Raw genomic sequence first — 16,330 nt, 5'->3', positions numbered from 1 at the left:
CTTATCAGCTGATTAATATACTAGACAAAGAGAGGCAGGTATTCCACAAACTCATTTCCATGAGAGATGAGGAAAAATGTGGAGCATGGGTTCTGCACATGCATTGAGGGGGAAATGGGGTACACCAGTCCCCTTGTCCAGTTGAGTTGGTGGTCATGCTCGCCCTGCCCACCTTCGTTTTTTCCTCAGTTCCCACAGTTTTTTGCTGACTTCATGCTTCTCGAGTAATCATCTGGCTTCTGGGGCAGAAATGCTCAACTCTTATCAGACCCTACCACTTCATCAGGCTTACACAATAGAGCCAGTGATCTCCCCTTTGAGGCTCATATAAGGAATCTGTCAATTCCTTAGATTTGGGAGTGGGGACATGCTTCCTTGGGAGACATTCCTTAGAGTAATTACAAAGGCCACAGCTTGTCCTTGAGGTTTTCTGGGTCAATGGATGTTTGAGGCATTACTTCCTTCAGTTTATTACAGCTATCAAGCTAGCCATCCCTATTACTATTATTATTATTATCATCATCATCATCATCATCACTACTACTACTACTATTACTATTATTACCTCTTTATTACATTGGCAAGAAAAAATAAATAGTGGTCAAAAAAAATGAATGCTTCAGTTCTGGGAAGGACAAAACTGATAGTGGAGAGTGCTTTTGTTTTTCTGTGCCTTTACTGGACTAAGCTTTTCTCACTGTTTTTACTCTGGCTGTTGTGTAGGTGGTTGACCAGATTGACACACTGACATCCGACCTGCAGCTGGAGGATGAGATGACAGACAGTTCCAAAACAGACACACTCAACAGCAGCTCCAGCAGCACAACAGCTTCCAGTCTGGAGAAAGTCAAGGTGCGGGGCAGCGCACCGCTCATCAAGCCGCCCGCACACCCCTCTGCTATCCTCACCGTGCTGCGGAAGCCGAATCCACCCCCACCTCCTCCACGACTGACACCTGTCAAGTGCGATGAGCCTCCAAGGCTGACTCCTTCCACCAATCCTGTCAAGACTAATGGTACCCTGCTGCGAAATGGGGGCTTGCCAGTTGGGCCCAACCGCATCCCAAATGGAGATATATGCTGTATACCGAACAGTAATATGGAGAAAGTTGCGGTGCAGCCTCTGATGCACAGACCTGAGAAGGAGCGGTGTCCTCAGCCGGGAGCAAGGGAACGGGTACGATTTAGTGAAAAAGTGCAGTACCATGGCTATTGCCCTGACTGTGATGTTCGGTATAACATTAAAAACAGGGAGGTGCACTTGCACAGTGAGCCTGCCCGTGTTGTGGGAAAGTTGCCACACCAGTGCCCTCCTCTGCCACCTCCACCACCTCCACTGCCTCCATTTCCTCTGGAAAATGGAGGGTTGGGGATAAGTCCCAGTAATAGCTTTCCTCCGCCAAGACCTGCGACTGTGCCTCCACAAACTGCACCAAAACCCCAGAAGACCATCTTGAGGAAATCAACCACTACAACGGTGTGATGTATGCCACTTGAAACAACTCTTTCTTTTATCTTATATATAAACATAAATAGGTAATGAGCACTTTCTACTTGAGCAATAAAAAGCCCCAATGTATTACTCCCTGTGTCCAGTGAAGTGGCATAAAAATCACATGGTAAGTACAAAGAAGAATGCTTGTTGATCTTACTTGTACTCACCAAAAAATGTCATTATGGCAAAGGATACTGAAAAATTATTCATGCTTTAACTCATATGTTGTAAACATCTATTGCAGTTTCATATCTGTAGCGTAGTTTAAAAGACAGTGAAAAGAAAGTTCAGTTTGAAATTACTGAGTGGTGATTCATGATAGATTTCAGTCTATCTGACATAAGGGAATAAACATTGCTCCTGGGCTTTGGGAAACTTCCTGTTTCTAGCAAGTACCTTTTAAAATGTCATTTGACGGAGCAAAGTGGAGTACCAGATAACAGGTTTTGACTGAATTCTAGCAAATTCATTTTTCTCTGCCTGACTGCTTGAGTGAAGGCATTGTGTGTGGAGGGGTGCAATAGGAGGCAATCACTGGACTTTCAGGCAGCTTGATCTTTGGTGGAGAAGTAAAAAAGTAGTTGAAAGGTATGTTGACATGGATTTGGAAAACTGTATTTCGCATTTTATTTCTTGCTTGCTCGGTCTGCCACAGCCAAGGTGAAGTACAGAGTTTTCAGATAAGCAAGGGTAGTCCCATTCAGTTCCCCCCTATTTCCACTGCTCCATCTACAAAATGGTAGGAATATTTTATCTCATGTGGGATGGCAGTAGATTAAAACAACAAAGTGCAGTCCTGTGTTTTTCACAAAGCTTTTGTCTGGTTCAAATCTCTTTTTGAAGGCAAAGAAAATTTTGCCTAAGGCCTTCAGGGATATCCATTTAATTCATGTAAAGAGCTTTAAAGTTGAAAAGCTCTGTGCTATTACAAAGCATTAACATGCAAAACAAGATATTTTACATGTTACCACATTTTGATGGTGAACTCAATATTCTTATTAGTTGAAAAAAAGTCCTCAGTGTTTTTAACTATTTTGTGAAAGAACATTCTTTTATTCTCACGAAGAGAATTGTGGGGACCTAGAGTTAAAAAAATCCAATCAGTAAAGAAAATCTGATAATAAATCTGTTATTTACAAAAGTTATGCCAAATTAATCTCAAATGGCCCAACAGCAGATGCTATATAAAAGCAGTATGTTTTTTTCAGCTGAAATGTAAAACGTACTCAATGACAAAACAATGAAACTAGACAAAACAGATTTTTAATTTAAATTTCCATTTACATACAGTAATAGGTATTAAACTGAAAAACAATCTTAAGGCAGTTTCCCTGTATACACATTATAGTACATTTATAGTATTTAAACCACAATAATAATAATAATAATAATGACAAAAATTCTAACAGATAACTACCCTTTGAAAACTTTTGCAGTAAACAAAGATTGTATTTTGTGCAAATACACAGGGTCTAAAGCTTCATGTTGTATTCCCTGCATAAAAGTGGCAAAGCAAGGAAATCATCTTAAATGCTTAATCATGCTTTTCCCATATGCTCCCACATGCTTTTCATGATGCACTTTACATTTTGTGTTGTTTGGTTATACTTATTCTCATGAGAGCTGTGGCCAAGTCCTAGTGCTTGCAGCAGGAGGCAGTAACTTGTTCTGCATGTGTGCAAGATCTTTGCTGCCCAAATGAAGTTTCTGTCAGGTGAATTCTGCTCATGCCCTGGGACTCCACAGCATCTCCCTTGCTCACACATTGAAAATCACATTTAAAATCACTGCAACAATGTGTTGACATATCCATATTGCATATCTACAGGTTTTTCTTTTAAAAAGAAAACTTCTGCTGTCTGTTTGACTTTTTCACTACTGTGGAGATCATAATTTAATATTTTTTCCATCTTAAAAGAGCTGCTGTGTACAAGAAATTACAGGATAATGCAAATCAAACATTGCATATTTCATGTAAAATGTTTCATTGTAAATTAGAGAAAATAACACTGAATAATTTTAGGGGGGAGGTCTGCTGCACATGTCTTACCTCACTTGGCTCAATTACTCCAGTATAGTCTCTTCTCTGATAGCAGAGCACAGTATTTCTTCTCTGGATTCTGCCCGTGGGCTTGTCAGAGTCTCATAAACATGTTAGTACCTCCAAATTAGATGCTCTACTCTATGGATGTGCATTGATGTACGTGTAAATTTCAGGTTTGTTGCAGTGCTAAATTTACAGTTCTCAGCTCTGGAAAGTTTAAGTGACATCTGACTTTCAGCATTTCATGTTCAATTTTGGTATCCAACATCTCTCTTGCAATTTCTCCTCTCTTTCAGAGGAGCTTTCTTGTCTCTTTCCCCATGCCTCCTGAGTACCCTTTCACAAACTACTGCCCTTCTTTGTGCATTTTCATGGGGGTAAAAGTGCTGTGTTAGAAAAACAGAAGATGCAGCTTTTCGAATTCAATGCTGCTTTTGGTCAGAAATGCAGTTTCCAAATGTGAAGGAAATACATTGTTTTTCTGCAAAATGTGCTTACTCTTGTGCTTTAACCTCAGCCAGCAGCCAAGCACTAGGCAGCCGCTCCCTCACTCCTCCCGCCTCCCAGGGGGATGGGGAGGAAATCGGACAAAAGAAAGTAAAACTTGTGGGTTGAGGTAAGAACATTTTAATAAATAAAATAAAAATAAAATAAAAATAAAATAAAATAAAAATAAAATAAAATAAAAATAAAATATAAAAAAATTATTCTCGATGAAAAGGAATATAACAGAAAAAAAGAGGGAAATAAAACCCAAGAAAAGACAAGTGATGCATAGTGCAGTTGCTCACCACCCACTGACTGATGCCTGAGCAGTGATCTGCACCCACTGGCCAACTTCCCCCAGTTTATATACTAACCATGACGTTCTATGATACGGAATATCCCTTTGAGAAGTTTAGGTCAGCTGTTCTGGCCATACTTCCTCCCAGCTTCTTGTGCACCAGCTCGCTGGCAGAGCATGGGAAACTGAAAAATCCTTGATTCAGAAGTGCTACTTAACAGGGACTAAAACATCAGTGTGTTATCAACATTACTCTCACACTAAGTCCAAAACACAGCACTGTACCAACTACTAGGAAGAAAATTAACTCTGTCCCAGACGAAACCAGAACACTAACCCAAGCTCTCTTTAAGGCACCAAAGTGTTCCAAGGTCTTTGTTAAATTATGCTATGAACATTGAATCAGTTCTGTTTTAATAAGAATGTCTCTGGCCTGTGTCCTATTGTAAGGACAGTATTTTCAGTATAACAATTTCACATTATTGACATGATAGAGTAAAATTCAGGTTAAAACAGGTAAACTTGCAAAGCATGGGAAATAATTAATTTTAAGCTTTGCAGCACTGTCTGGAAACTTCTAATAAAAATGACATAAGAAAGAATGCAATACTATATTCAGTGAGCAGTGGTTTTTAAATTTATATTAGGAATATGATCTCTGTGAAACATTTTTAAACACCTGTAACATAGCATATTTCACACCTTACTGAGGAAAATGCAAAAACTAACCAGAACCAAACAGGAATTATCTGCCTTTGAAACATAAATGTAATAACTCTGAGGTCGTATTTAGTCTTTTGCAAAGGTGTTAGTACCTGAAAAACTGAAAGGCAAATAACAGTACTCAGAGCTTTAATTCAACATCTGCCATCACTTTAGACTTCTGCTCAGTTTGATTCCCCAAAGGTATTTTAAAGTCTGAATTGTCCAGATCTAGATTTCTCAAATGCAAATAGAAGAAGAACGTGGTTTCTATCAACTTAATTAAGGAGATGAGCTTAGGAAAATGGAAATAAGCAATGAAAGTTGCTTAATTTATAATGTCATTGCTTAATAAAAGCTATCCTATGGATGCTATGTAAGAAAGGGACACTACGAGAGCAAAATCCAGTGACAATCCTGTTTAAGCCAGCTGAACATGAGCCAGCAGTGTGCCCAGGTGGCCGAGAAGGCCAATGGCATCCTGGCTTGGATCAGAAATAGCGTGGCCAGCAGGGACAGGGAAGGGATCTTACCCCTGTACTCGGCACTGGTGAGGCTGCACCTCGATGACTGTGTTCAGTTTTGGGCCCCTCACTACAAAAAGGACATTGAATTACTCGAGCGTGTCCAGAGAAGGGCAACGAAGCTGGTGAAGGGTCTGGAGCACAGGTCGTACGAGGAGCGGCTGAGGGAACTGGGGTTGTTTAGTCTGGAGAAGAGGAGGCTGAGGGGAGACCTCATCACCCTCTACAGCTACCTGAAAGGAGGTTGCAGAGAGCTGGGGATGAGTCTCTTTAACCAAGTAATAAGTGATAGGACAAGAGGTAATGGCCTCAAGTTGTGCCAGGGAAGGTTTAGACCGGATATTAGGAAGCATTTCTTTCCAGAAGGGGTTGTTAGGCATTGGAATGGGCTGCGCAGGGAGGTGGTGGAGTCCCCATCCCTGGAGGTGTTTAAGAGTCAGGCTGGCATAAAGCTTAGGGATATGGTGCAGTTGGGAACGGTCAGTGTTAGGTTAATGGTTGGACTGGATGATCTTCAAGGTCTTTTCCAACCTAGATGATTCTGTGATTCTGTAAGCACATGAGGTAAGAATCTTCAAAAAGGTCGTGGTTCTTTTTATCACGTAGTAAAAGTCACTGTTCTTCCTTCTCTCATCTTCTGGAGTTGTTACACCTTTCATCACATTGTCCATTGTTCATAGGAACAAGAAAAGATTCCAAATCTTCATCCTCCTTTTTTATTATCAAATCAGTATTTTATTTAAAATGTTACGTGAAATGAGTGGACTGCAGCTTTTGTTAACTTCCTTCAGATAACTTGAAGCAAACAAGAGTGCAGCATGAATTCTTTAATTACCAGAGGGAGTTGTGTGTGCCCTTTGGACCTCCTCAAATGTCTTTGTTTCCATGTTCTAACTATACCTTTCCTTTCAGTGATACCATGAACAGTAATTTTACATATGGAGATATAATCATGCTATGGCTGCTCCATTACTTGTCTGATTTACTCTTGAAGTAGGCATGAGTACTGGGCACATATTTTTACAGAGGCAGCATTTCTCATTCCTGGTTTCTATGTATGCTGTGATCTATGCTTTTTCAGAGGGGCTGTGTGTATGTAGAAGCAAAATACCTATCCACTCTTCAAACTAGTAATAATAATGAAAGCATCAGGCTTAGAGCTGCAGTAAGGTCTTGTAAGTGAGGTATGTGGCAGAAGAAATGTCTATGGTAAACTATGGTATGTTTAGAAAACTTAATCTGAAAAATACTTGGCACCTATTGAATTTTGTATTTTGTAGGGCAATGTGTGATATATAGCCTGCAATAGTTAACACGCTGCAGCCTAGCATTTCTGAACCTATTAGCACAGACCGTGCTGTTCATAACTGAAGCAGCAGCAACAGCAGCACTGGTGTTACTGGCTCAGCACACTGCAGCGCAGTGTGTACAAACTGCAGTTCTGCCTCATCTTTGGTAGCAGTTACATGGTGATGGTTTTTAAATGGCAAAAACTAGCGGGGGTTTCATCTCACTGTCCAGCTCAGTGGTGGAGAGCCCAAAGGAGCAAGTTTCTCTCTCAGTCATGATTTTGACAAGGTATCTGTAATACTCCACCTTGGGATAGCTCTGGGGAGTTTTAATTCTTTAATTCCTGATCTTAAATGTTTTGACATTTGACTACCTCATGTTGGTCAAAGAGCTCTCTTATTAGCTGAGACTGGAGCTGCTGGGATAAAGGGACTTGACCGGCACTTGACTTGATCCTGCTGCAGGAGAGTGGCCTGTGCTCTTGTCAACATGTGCAAGCTTGCTACTGTTCACTGTTTTTTCACGTTTGTTCATGCATGGCAAAATCTCCATGTTACTTATGTGGTTGAAAGTTTTTGTTAAGAAGTTGCACCATGCACTGTATCCATCATGTGGGCCACATTATTTCAGTAGTATAAGCAGGTAGGACCATGACTGTATTTAGGTTGACCAGTCTTTTGTGATGCTGAATCTTTGGAAATTTTGAGGCAGAGTTTTCTTATTGTTGAGATTATCAGTCTTCTGTCAAATTATAAAAATAAGGTGAGAATCTCTCATGCAGGTATGACCAAGAACTAGAACCTTTCATATTTTGCAGATATTGCAAAAGTTTTTGATATTGCAGACCTATGTATCGTTTTGTGGTGTGAAAATGTTTTTTATAGATAGATGAGAAAAAAGCCAGATCTCATCCAGAAGTAGGACATAAATTGTACCTGATAGCCAGTCAACAGCAGTGCTTTGACCAGTGAGTAAGACCAGGACCATTCTGTTGCCTTGCTTGGGGAATATAAAGAGCAGATCTCCAGAAATTGCTGTATCTTCTCAAGAGAAGAGTATTTTTCTTTCATCTTGAAATATTTGATGTATATACTAAGATTCTTTTAAGGAACTGAGCACAGTCAGTCTCACTGTTGGTTATAAGTGATGTTCATAATAAGAAATTGCATTTTTATAAGAGTTTTCTGATCTCAGATCTGTCCCTTTATGTTGTTTGCCTGATCTTTTCACTGACTTTTGCAATCTTGCAAACAATAATGGGAAAAAATAATTTACATAAGAAGGGAAAAGTAATAGGTAAGTCATGAAAAAAAGGAACTTTGAACAAATACGTTAAAGTGTATTCTTAAGCAGGCTTGAATGATGATGACTACATCAATCTCAGAGTTTGTTTTTCTTTAAGTAGGGTTATTATAATTACTTTAAACTTAATCTTGAATGACTTTAAGCATGAAAGAGCAAGAAAAAAATGTCAGTGACAGAATTTTTCATAGAAGTGTTTATTTCTTTCAGTTCAATGTTGGCTTTGCCAAGTAAGAGTTATTAATGCATGTCAGTCTCCTTCCTGGATAAATTAACATGTGAAAAACAGAACATGATGATAATATCTTTTTGTATAAATCTCTAATGCCTACAAAATATTTTGTTTTTCATTTTTTGCAAATACAATGATGATTGTGTGTTGGTGCTACAAATTATATTATCTTCTGTCACCAAGGAGTAACTAACATACTGTAATTCTAATGGATAAGTGTTTTCTTTCAGTTTCACAATTTCAGCGTGGTTACATGGTTCAACTTTATAATGTTAATTTTGGGCTTCTCACCCATGTGAGATAAAACATTGTGTTTAGCAGTCATTAAGATGAACTACAGCTAACACAGTGGAATATGACTTTTGAAACAAAGCCAGTGTACTTTCCTCACACCCACTGCAAAAGGGTTGATTGCAGAATCCTTCTGGTACTACATAAAAAGCTGTTTGTATGTCTGTATGTTCCAGTTTCTTTCTTGTTTATAAAAAAGATTGCATAGTGACATCTACTTCGGTAAATGTTAGATTTGCAAATACGTGATATTAGGAAATACTGATTCTCTGAAAATACAAAGCAAAAGAAAAACCTCGCTGATTCTCACAATATCATGTATTTACTCTTATGAGAAAACTATATAGCAGTTATTTCTCAATAGTGTGTACATATGAGTGTATAACAATAGTGTATGAGGAAAGGCACTACTACGTAGTAATTGTTACAGATGAAAATGCACTTCTTTTGCATTGGACAGCAATACCTCTTTCTGTACTAATGAAATATATGAAGGAAATGGACTGGAGGCAACTTCCAAGTTTATCTGTATCTGTGTGGACCAGCTTCCTCATACTGTGTTGTTGAACCAGTCCAGTTGAATCAGTACCAAAAAATGGACAGATGATAAAGTGATTTTTGTTTTGCATGCTTTCCTTCTTTTGTTTTGGGTTATAAGACAGTATTGGTCTTTCTGTATCTGTAAGAAAGAGAGGCTTGTTTTTTAATTTATTTAAAGCATGGGACACACATATGCTTGTGAAATTAGTCTAGCACAGTGGGTGTAGCACAGGCAGAATCAGAAATAATAGAGCCAGGCCATTCTGTCCATGCTGGAAACAGCAAAATTCATCTGTATTTGAAAGCTGCCTCCATTTACTCCAGCAGCTTTAAACTACAGAGATTTTGAAGAATGTTCGTAAATGAATCTGCTGATACCTTAACTTGTACTACTAGACGGGAATGTATTTGAAATGCGTGTCTCTTTTTAGTTCACTGACTAAATAAAGAAATAAAAGTACCTTTTGCTGTTTAGGATATAACTGCTGATAAATTTAGAATGAGATTCTAATGAATTAGTAAGACTTTAATACCTCTGGGACTTGTCCATTGCATACAGCGTGGAAGAAGGTATGATGCATAGCCACACTGCCCAGGAGGAGCACTGGGAGGCGATGGCAAACTTCCTCCTGGAGGGACTGTGTTCCTAGCACTGCAGCATTTGTAGACCTGATAATAAATCAGATATAAGGGACATATCTCAGTAGCCCTTGCATAGCCAGAGAGGTGTGCTGGTCAGCGTAGTAAGAAGGCAGTGCCTCAGTGCACTACAGAAACCACAAACCACACAATTTGCTCAGCCCAGGGTTTAATTCTACCAGAATTATATAGTGTTTGGGTAGTTGGACGGTTTGGCTTTTTGTACCCTTCATTATCTTCTCCTTCCCTACTCCTCCCTTTCTTTCTCTACAAATGCACAGTAGCGTAAGAATGGGATAAAGTTTACCTCTAAGTGTTTAGCTTTATTTAATGTGGATCAGTATTACTAAAAATTATTAGATGTGACAATAAAAATATTTGTAATGGATATTCAGATACTCTCAGTTCACTTTTAACTGGAAACGTGCCAGTCATCAACAGTCAGTGCTAGGAGTTGAACAAGAGAAAAAACTATTTTACCTTCCTTGCCTTAGCATGCATTGACTGGTGCTGGACAGCCGACTTGATTCCCCATACTATCACTGAATTTACTTTTAAGCAGATGATTGAAACTAAGGTCTCTGTGGTTGTCACAAACCTAAAGGTGTTGTATTTCACAGATTGAGATCTGTCTGTCACAGATCAATATATTTACAGCGTTATGGTCAGTGCTTTTCATCCTAAATATTCAGAATAAAGATTCTGACACTGTCCTTCATGCTTGAATATTGAAGGAGAGAAGAGAGTGGGCATTTTTTTATCATCTCTTTGAGCAACATCAAAATCTTTCCATCAGAAACCTATGTAGTTTCTTTTCAGAACTGGCCTGGCTGCCTAGACTCTGATTTTAGACTGAAGACTAAAAGGCTGAGGTTCCCTGGGGCTCTCAACTTCCCACCAAAGTATAGGTAGCTCAGGAGGACTGTTTGTGTAGATCATAGTAGTAAATCTATCAAAAGACTGAAATAAAACGCTTCTTTCCTGAAACAATTTTAATGGTATATTTGTTTCCATGAATTTTTTAATAACTCTTTGTTGTTCTGAAGTGAAATAAAACTTCTATCAAAATGCTGTTATTCCCTACCAATACAAATACTCCTAGCTTTTGCCCAGTCAAGTCTTTCAGTCAGCATATGTCATGGACAAGAAAATCTTACAGAATGACTGCTGCAAATGTAACAACTATCCTGTGTGTATATGTTTGGTGGAGCATAGGATTGCTTGCTGCTCCCAAATAAGCCCTTATTTTCCCAATGGATGTTAACAGGACATTGTGTACAAATTTGGAATTGCAATTTTCTTTTTGTATTGGAAATCAAACCTTTATGTTGTTTCATTTGTTTCCAGAGAGCTGTAATATTCAATGTGTGGCTTGTGCCAAACAGTAAAATGTAGGAAAGCAAGCTTTGCTGTGGTGGTTTAGCCCCTGCCGGGGTCTGAGACCACGCGGCTGCTGCCCCTCCCCCTCAAAGGGAGTGAAATGCAAAGCCCCGAGACTGAGATAAGGAAAGGTTTAATACAACAGTGCAACAGCAACACACAAACAATAACAATAAGAATAACAGTGATAACAATGAACAGAGCAAAGTATATACCGATACAGCAGTGAGAGAACCGGCTGCACCAACCCACGCAATCACCGATTCTTCCCGTGCTGGCGCCAGGATGTGAGGTCAGCATGGTATATGAATAACCTGGCTAGAGCTCCCCCCCACTGCTGGGGAAACTTAACCCTATCCTGGCTAAATCAGGACATTTGCATACTCCAAATGTCTAAATACATGATCAACAAATATCTCCTAAAATATGTTCACTGTTAGGGCTTAAACATGCTTAGATCTTCCATTGAATGGAAACCAGGAATCAAGTATTCGAAATATCCTAACTCTGCTATTTTAAAATGCAAGGAAAAACTGAGTTTCTTTCATTCACCAAGGTTTCTACTTGTCCAAGTTTTAACCTCCAAGTGTGTAATACTCCTGATGATAGAAATGGGTAATGACAGTCTCTGCCTCTAGAGAATTTACCAGTCTAGATTCAGGAAATATCTGACGCCATCAAGCTAATTTTATACTAGCTGACTTGGTGTCCCGATCCAATGTCAGGGGAGGTTTCAATACGATCCCAAGAGCGAGATTAAGACACAAACAAGGTCAAATGCCGTATACCCAAACCAGGTTTTTATTATTAAAGAAGTGAAGAGGGGTAGTGGTAGGACAGAATGGAAGGAAAAGGCAGAAATAAAGCAAGGATGCAGGATAGGGCTGCAAGAATAGTCACCACCATGGATCCAGCAACGTCCCGTTGGTCCTCAGTCTTCAGTTCTTCGGTGGTGGGTGCACACAGATCTGGCTTCAATGGTAGATGCACACTGAGAAAGTTTTCTGCTGCCTTTTTAAGTTCATAGTATCCGCTGATTAACATATCTGCCCACCTTTAGTTTTTTTTTCTCTGGTCCAACAGGTTTTGTTACATCTGGCTTCAGGGCAGGAACCTTTGCCTCCTGTCAGTTCATTAGCAATGCAGGCATGGTGTCTGGCACACACAATAGAGCCACAAATGGCTACAGGATGGGGCAACTCAGCACAGGTCTGCCCCTTTGAGGCTGGTCTAAAGAGTCCGGACAATGCAACCGCAAAGAAGTGGGGGGGTGCATCCTTCAATACACTCCGGCTTCTCTGGGAGACATCCCCCAGACCAATTCACAGGCCGCAGCAGCTTCTCTTGGAAGTTTGCACAGACACAAGCAAGCTTTGAGGCAGTCATAGGACATTTCAGTCTCTCACACTTGGGAACAAGAAAGTATTCAAACTGGACAGACTGTATAGTGTGCAGTCCTCCAATAAAATATATTTTTAGTTTAGAGGGACCTAAAAGAATAAAGGGATACCAAAGAGATAAATTACAGACTTCTCACGTTTTACTATATATACAATGATTTTAAAGCTTAGATTCCATTCGTACTGAGGGAAAATCAAATGGTGTGGAGGACAAACAGATTGATGAATGCTGGTGAATAAATGTCAGAAGAAAAAGTAAAAGCAATGTAACATTTTACCAACTGGCCAAAATACAGATTTTATTTTAGCTTCACAACAGTAATGTGTTAAAAATATGTTTTACTGCAAGATAGGTGGTAGGGGTAGACATACATGCTCAGCTCAACCCCGTGCAACAGAACTAGACAGAGAAGCTGAAAGTGGATCGTACGTCTTGACTTCCCTGGGATTTTCCATTGGGATAGGTGTTGCTTGTTTGGCTGTTGTTCCATAATCATTTATACTTGATGTGCATCTACAAAGCAGCTTTTCAGCTGTACAGCCTTGGTCTGGTGTCATTCAGTTGAATTAGTCTGTGTTTCTGGGTATCTGTGTCAGGTTGCCATTGCCAGGTACACCAGGTGCTACCCCCTGCCCATTCTTCCCTAGCTGAAGTGGAAGGTCTTAGAAGAGCATCCCAGGCAGTGCCAGATCCTATCTGCTGTTTTCGTGTCTCAGTTTGGACACAACCAACCTTCTCATAGAAGGAACAAGACTTCTTAGGAGTCCATTATTAACCTTGGTCTTGTAGCCCTACTTCAGAGATTTTCCTCTACACTTCCAGTTGTGGGCAGTGATATTGGAAGAAACAGATGGACCCAGCCTATTACTACATGGCTCTGTAGCTGATGTCACTACTGTAATTTTGGGCTTTTTGATAATGGGATGGTCTACACAACACTAGGCCTGCTGACGTCAGATGGGATTCATCTTTCTCAAATGGGGAAGAGGGTTTTTGTTCATGAGCTAGCAGGGCTGATTGACAGAGCTTTAAACTAGACTTGAAGGGGGAAGGAGGTAGTATGAGGCTCGCCCATGGCAAGCCATGGGATGCCAAGCCAAGGTTAGAGGGATGGGGTGCTAGCAAGGGCCCTCGGGCTGTTGCTCTGAGACTTGTTGGGTATACTGGAGCACACTTGAAGTCTTACGGAGATGAGCAAGGGCTTCCTGAAGTAATCGGAGCCAACAAGGAACACTGGTGAAACACCTCAAAAGAATTAAAGTCTGTTCCTCTAAAAAAGTGACAACAGCCAACAGCCCAGCTGAAGTGCTTGATGGGACAAATTCCATGACTGGAGTGCGACTACGAATAGCTACAAGCTGTTCAGAAGGGACAAGTGAGGAAGAAGGGACAGAGGAGTTGCCCTCTATGTCAAGAATTGGATAGATTGTGAAGAGCTGTCTGTGAAGAATAGCGATGAACAGGTTGAAAGAATTGGAGGCTGAGGCAACAAACAGGACCTTGTGGTTGGTGTTTGCTACAGGCTGCCCAGTCCGTGGGAGCCTATTGACAAAGCCTTCTTAATCCAGCTACAGGAGGCATCATGCTCACAGACTCTCATCCTGCTGGGAAACTTCAACCAACCTAACATCTACTGGAAAAGTAGCATGGTGAACTGTAGGCAATCCAGGAGACTCCTGGAGTGCATCAAGGATAACTTCTTAAACCAGGTAATATAGACAGCCCTAGCGGAGGGGGTGTGTTACTGAACCTATTGGTCACCAATGCAAGTTAGCTAATCAGTGACGTCAAGACTGGAGGCAGCCTGGGCTGTAGTGATCATGCACTGGTGGGGTTCAGTCCTGAGGAATATGGGTCAGGAGAGGAGTAAAGTCACGACCCTGAATTTTAGGAGAACAAGCTTCCAGCTCTTCAAGGAGTTTGTCAATGGGACCCCCTGGGAAACTCCCCTCGTGGACAAGGATGCAGAACAGAGCTGGCAGATCTTTAAGGGTGCTTTCCATAGAGCACAAGAGCTCTCAATCCCCAGGTATAAAAAATCAGGAAAAGAAGGCGAGAGACAGGCATGGATGAGTCAAGACCCGCTGGTCAAACTAAAGGGCAAGAAGGAAATGCACAGGCTGTGGAAGCAGGGACAGTTATCCTGGGAAGAGTATAGGGACATTGTCTGCTTGTGTAGGGATGGTGTCAGGAAGGCCAAGGTGCAGCTGAAGCTGAACTTGGCAAGGGTTGCAAAGAATAATAAAGGCTTCTATGGGTATGTCAGCCAGAAAAAAAGCCAGAGAAGGTGTACCACCCTGATCGATATGATTGGCAAAGTGGTAGCAATAGATGAGGAGAAGGCTGAGGTACTCAGAAGCTTTTTTGCCTCAGTCTTCACTGTCAGTGTCTCTTCCCACACCCTTCGAGTGGGTGGACCTCAAGGCAGCAACTGGAGGAGCAAAGTCCCTCCCACTGTAAGAGAAGATCAGGTTCGAGACCACCTGAGGGACCTAAACATACATAAATCTATGGGACCCAACAAGATGCATGCCATAGTCCTGAGGGAATTGGCTGATGTAGTTGCTAAGCAACTCTCCATGATATTTGAGAAGTCATGGCAGTCAGGTGAAGTCCCCAGTGACTGGAAAAAAGGAAATATTGCACCCATTTTTAAAAAGAGTGGAAGGGAGGACCCTGGGGACTACTGACTGTCAGCCTTGCTTCTGTGCCTTGGAAGACTGGGGAACAGATTCTTCTAGAAGCTGTGCTAAGGCACATGCAGGACAAGGACATGATTCAAGACAGCCAGCATGGCTTCACCAAGGGTTGCCTGACCAACCTAGTGGTCTTCTATGATGGAGTGACTGCATCAGTGGACAAGAGAAGAGCCACAGATGACATCTATCTGGACTTCTGTAAGGCCTTTGACATGGTCCCCCACAACATTCTTCTCTTTAAATTGGAGAGATATGGATTTGATGGATGGACTGTTCAGTGGATCAGGAATTGGTTGGATGATTGCATCCAGAGAGTACTAGTCAATGGCTCAATGTCCGGATGGAGATCAGTAGATCAGTGACAAGTGGTGTCCCTCAGAGGTCTGTACTGGGACCAGTACTATTTTATACCTTCATCAGTGACATAGACAGTGGGATCAAGTGCACCTTCAGCATGTTTGCAGACAACACCAAGCCGAGTGGTGCAGTTGACATGCCTGAGGGACGGAATGCCAAACAGAGGGACATGGACAATCTTGAGAAGTGGGCCCATTTGAACTTCATGGGGTTCAACAAGGCCAAGTGCAAGGTCCTGCACGTGGCTCAGGGCAACCCCTGGTATCCATACAGGCTGGGGGATGAAGGGATTGAGAACAGCCTTGCGGAGAAGAACTTGGGGATACTGGTGGATGAAAACCTGGAGATGAGCCGGCAATATGCACCTGCAGCAGAAAGCCAACTATCCTGGGCGACATCAAGAGAAGTGTGGCCAGCAGGTGGAGGGAGGTGATTCCCCCGCTCTGCAGGGAGGATCAGTTTGGTGCAGAAGCTTGAAGAAATGAACTTCTCTGGGCGTAGTGTAAGTGTTGCCCTGGCTTATGTCCCTGAACAGGTGTGAATGGTTCCTCTTCAGGGTCTTTTAGATGATCACCCGAAGGTATGCTGGTGCCATTTTACATGAGTCATGGTATAACCACAGTGATGTCTTTGTATAATGGTAATATGGTA

General features: G+C 41.3%; 1 protein-coding gene across 1 annotated transcript in view; it reads left to right on the top strand.

The window, feature by feature from the left end:
* The window catches only part of PRR16 (proline rich 16), a 160,424-nt gene that overhangs the window by 106,602 nt on the left and 37,492 nt on the right, over window positions 1-16,330 (top strand). The window contains 1 exon segment of the mRNA XM_074812195.1: window positions 724-1,618. Coding sequence (XP_074668296.1) covers window positions 724-1,482 — 759 coding nt within the window. The 3' untranslated portion in view covers window positions 1,483-1,618.

Source organism: Strix aluco, chromosome Z (assembly GCF_031877795.1).
Source record: "Strix aluco isolate bStrAlu1 chromosome Z, bStrAlu1.hap1, whole genome shotgun sequence".
Lineage (NCBI taxonomy): Eukaryota > Metazoa > Chordata > Aves > Strigiformes > Strigidae > Strix > Strix aluco.
Note: the sequence above shows the minus strand (reverse complement) of the source record. Positions and strands in the feature narration are given on the sequence as shown.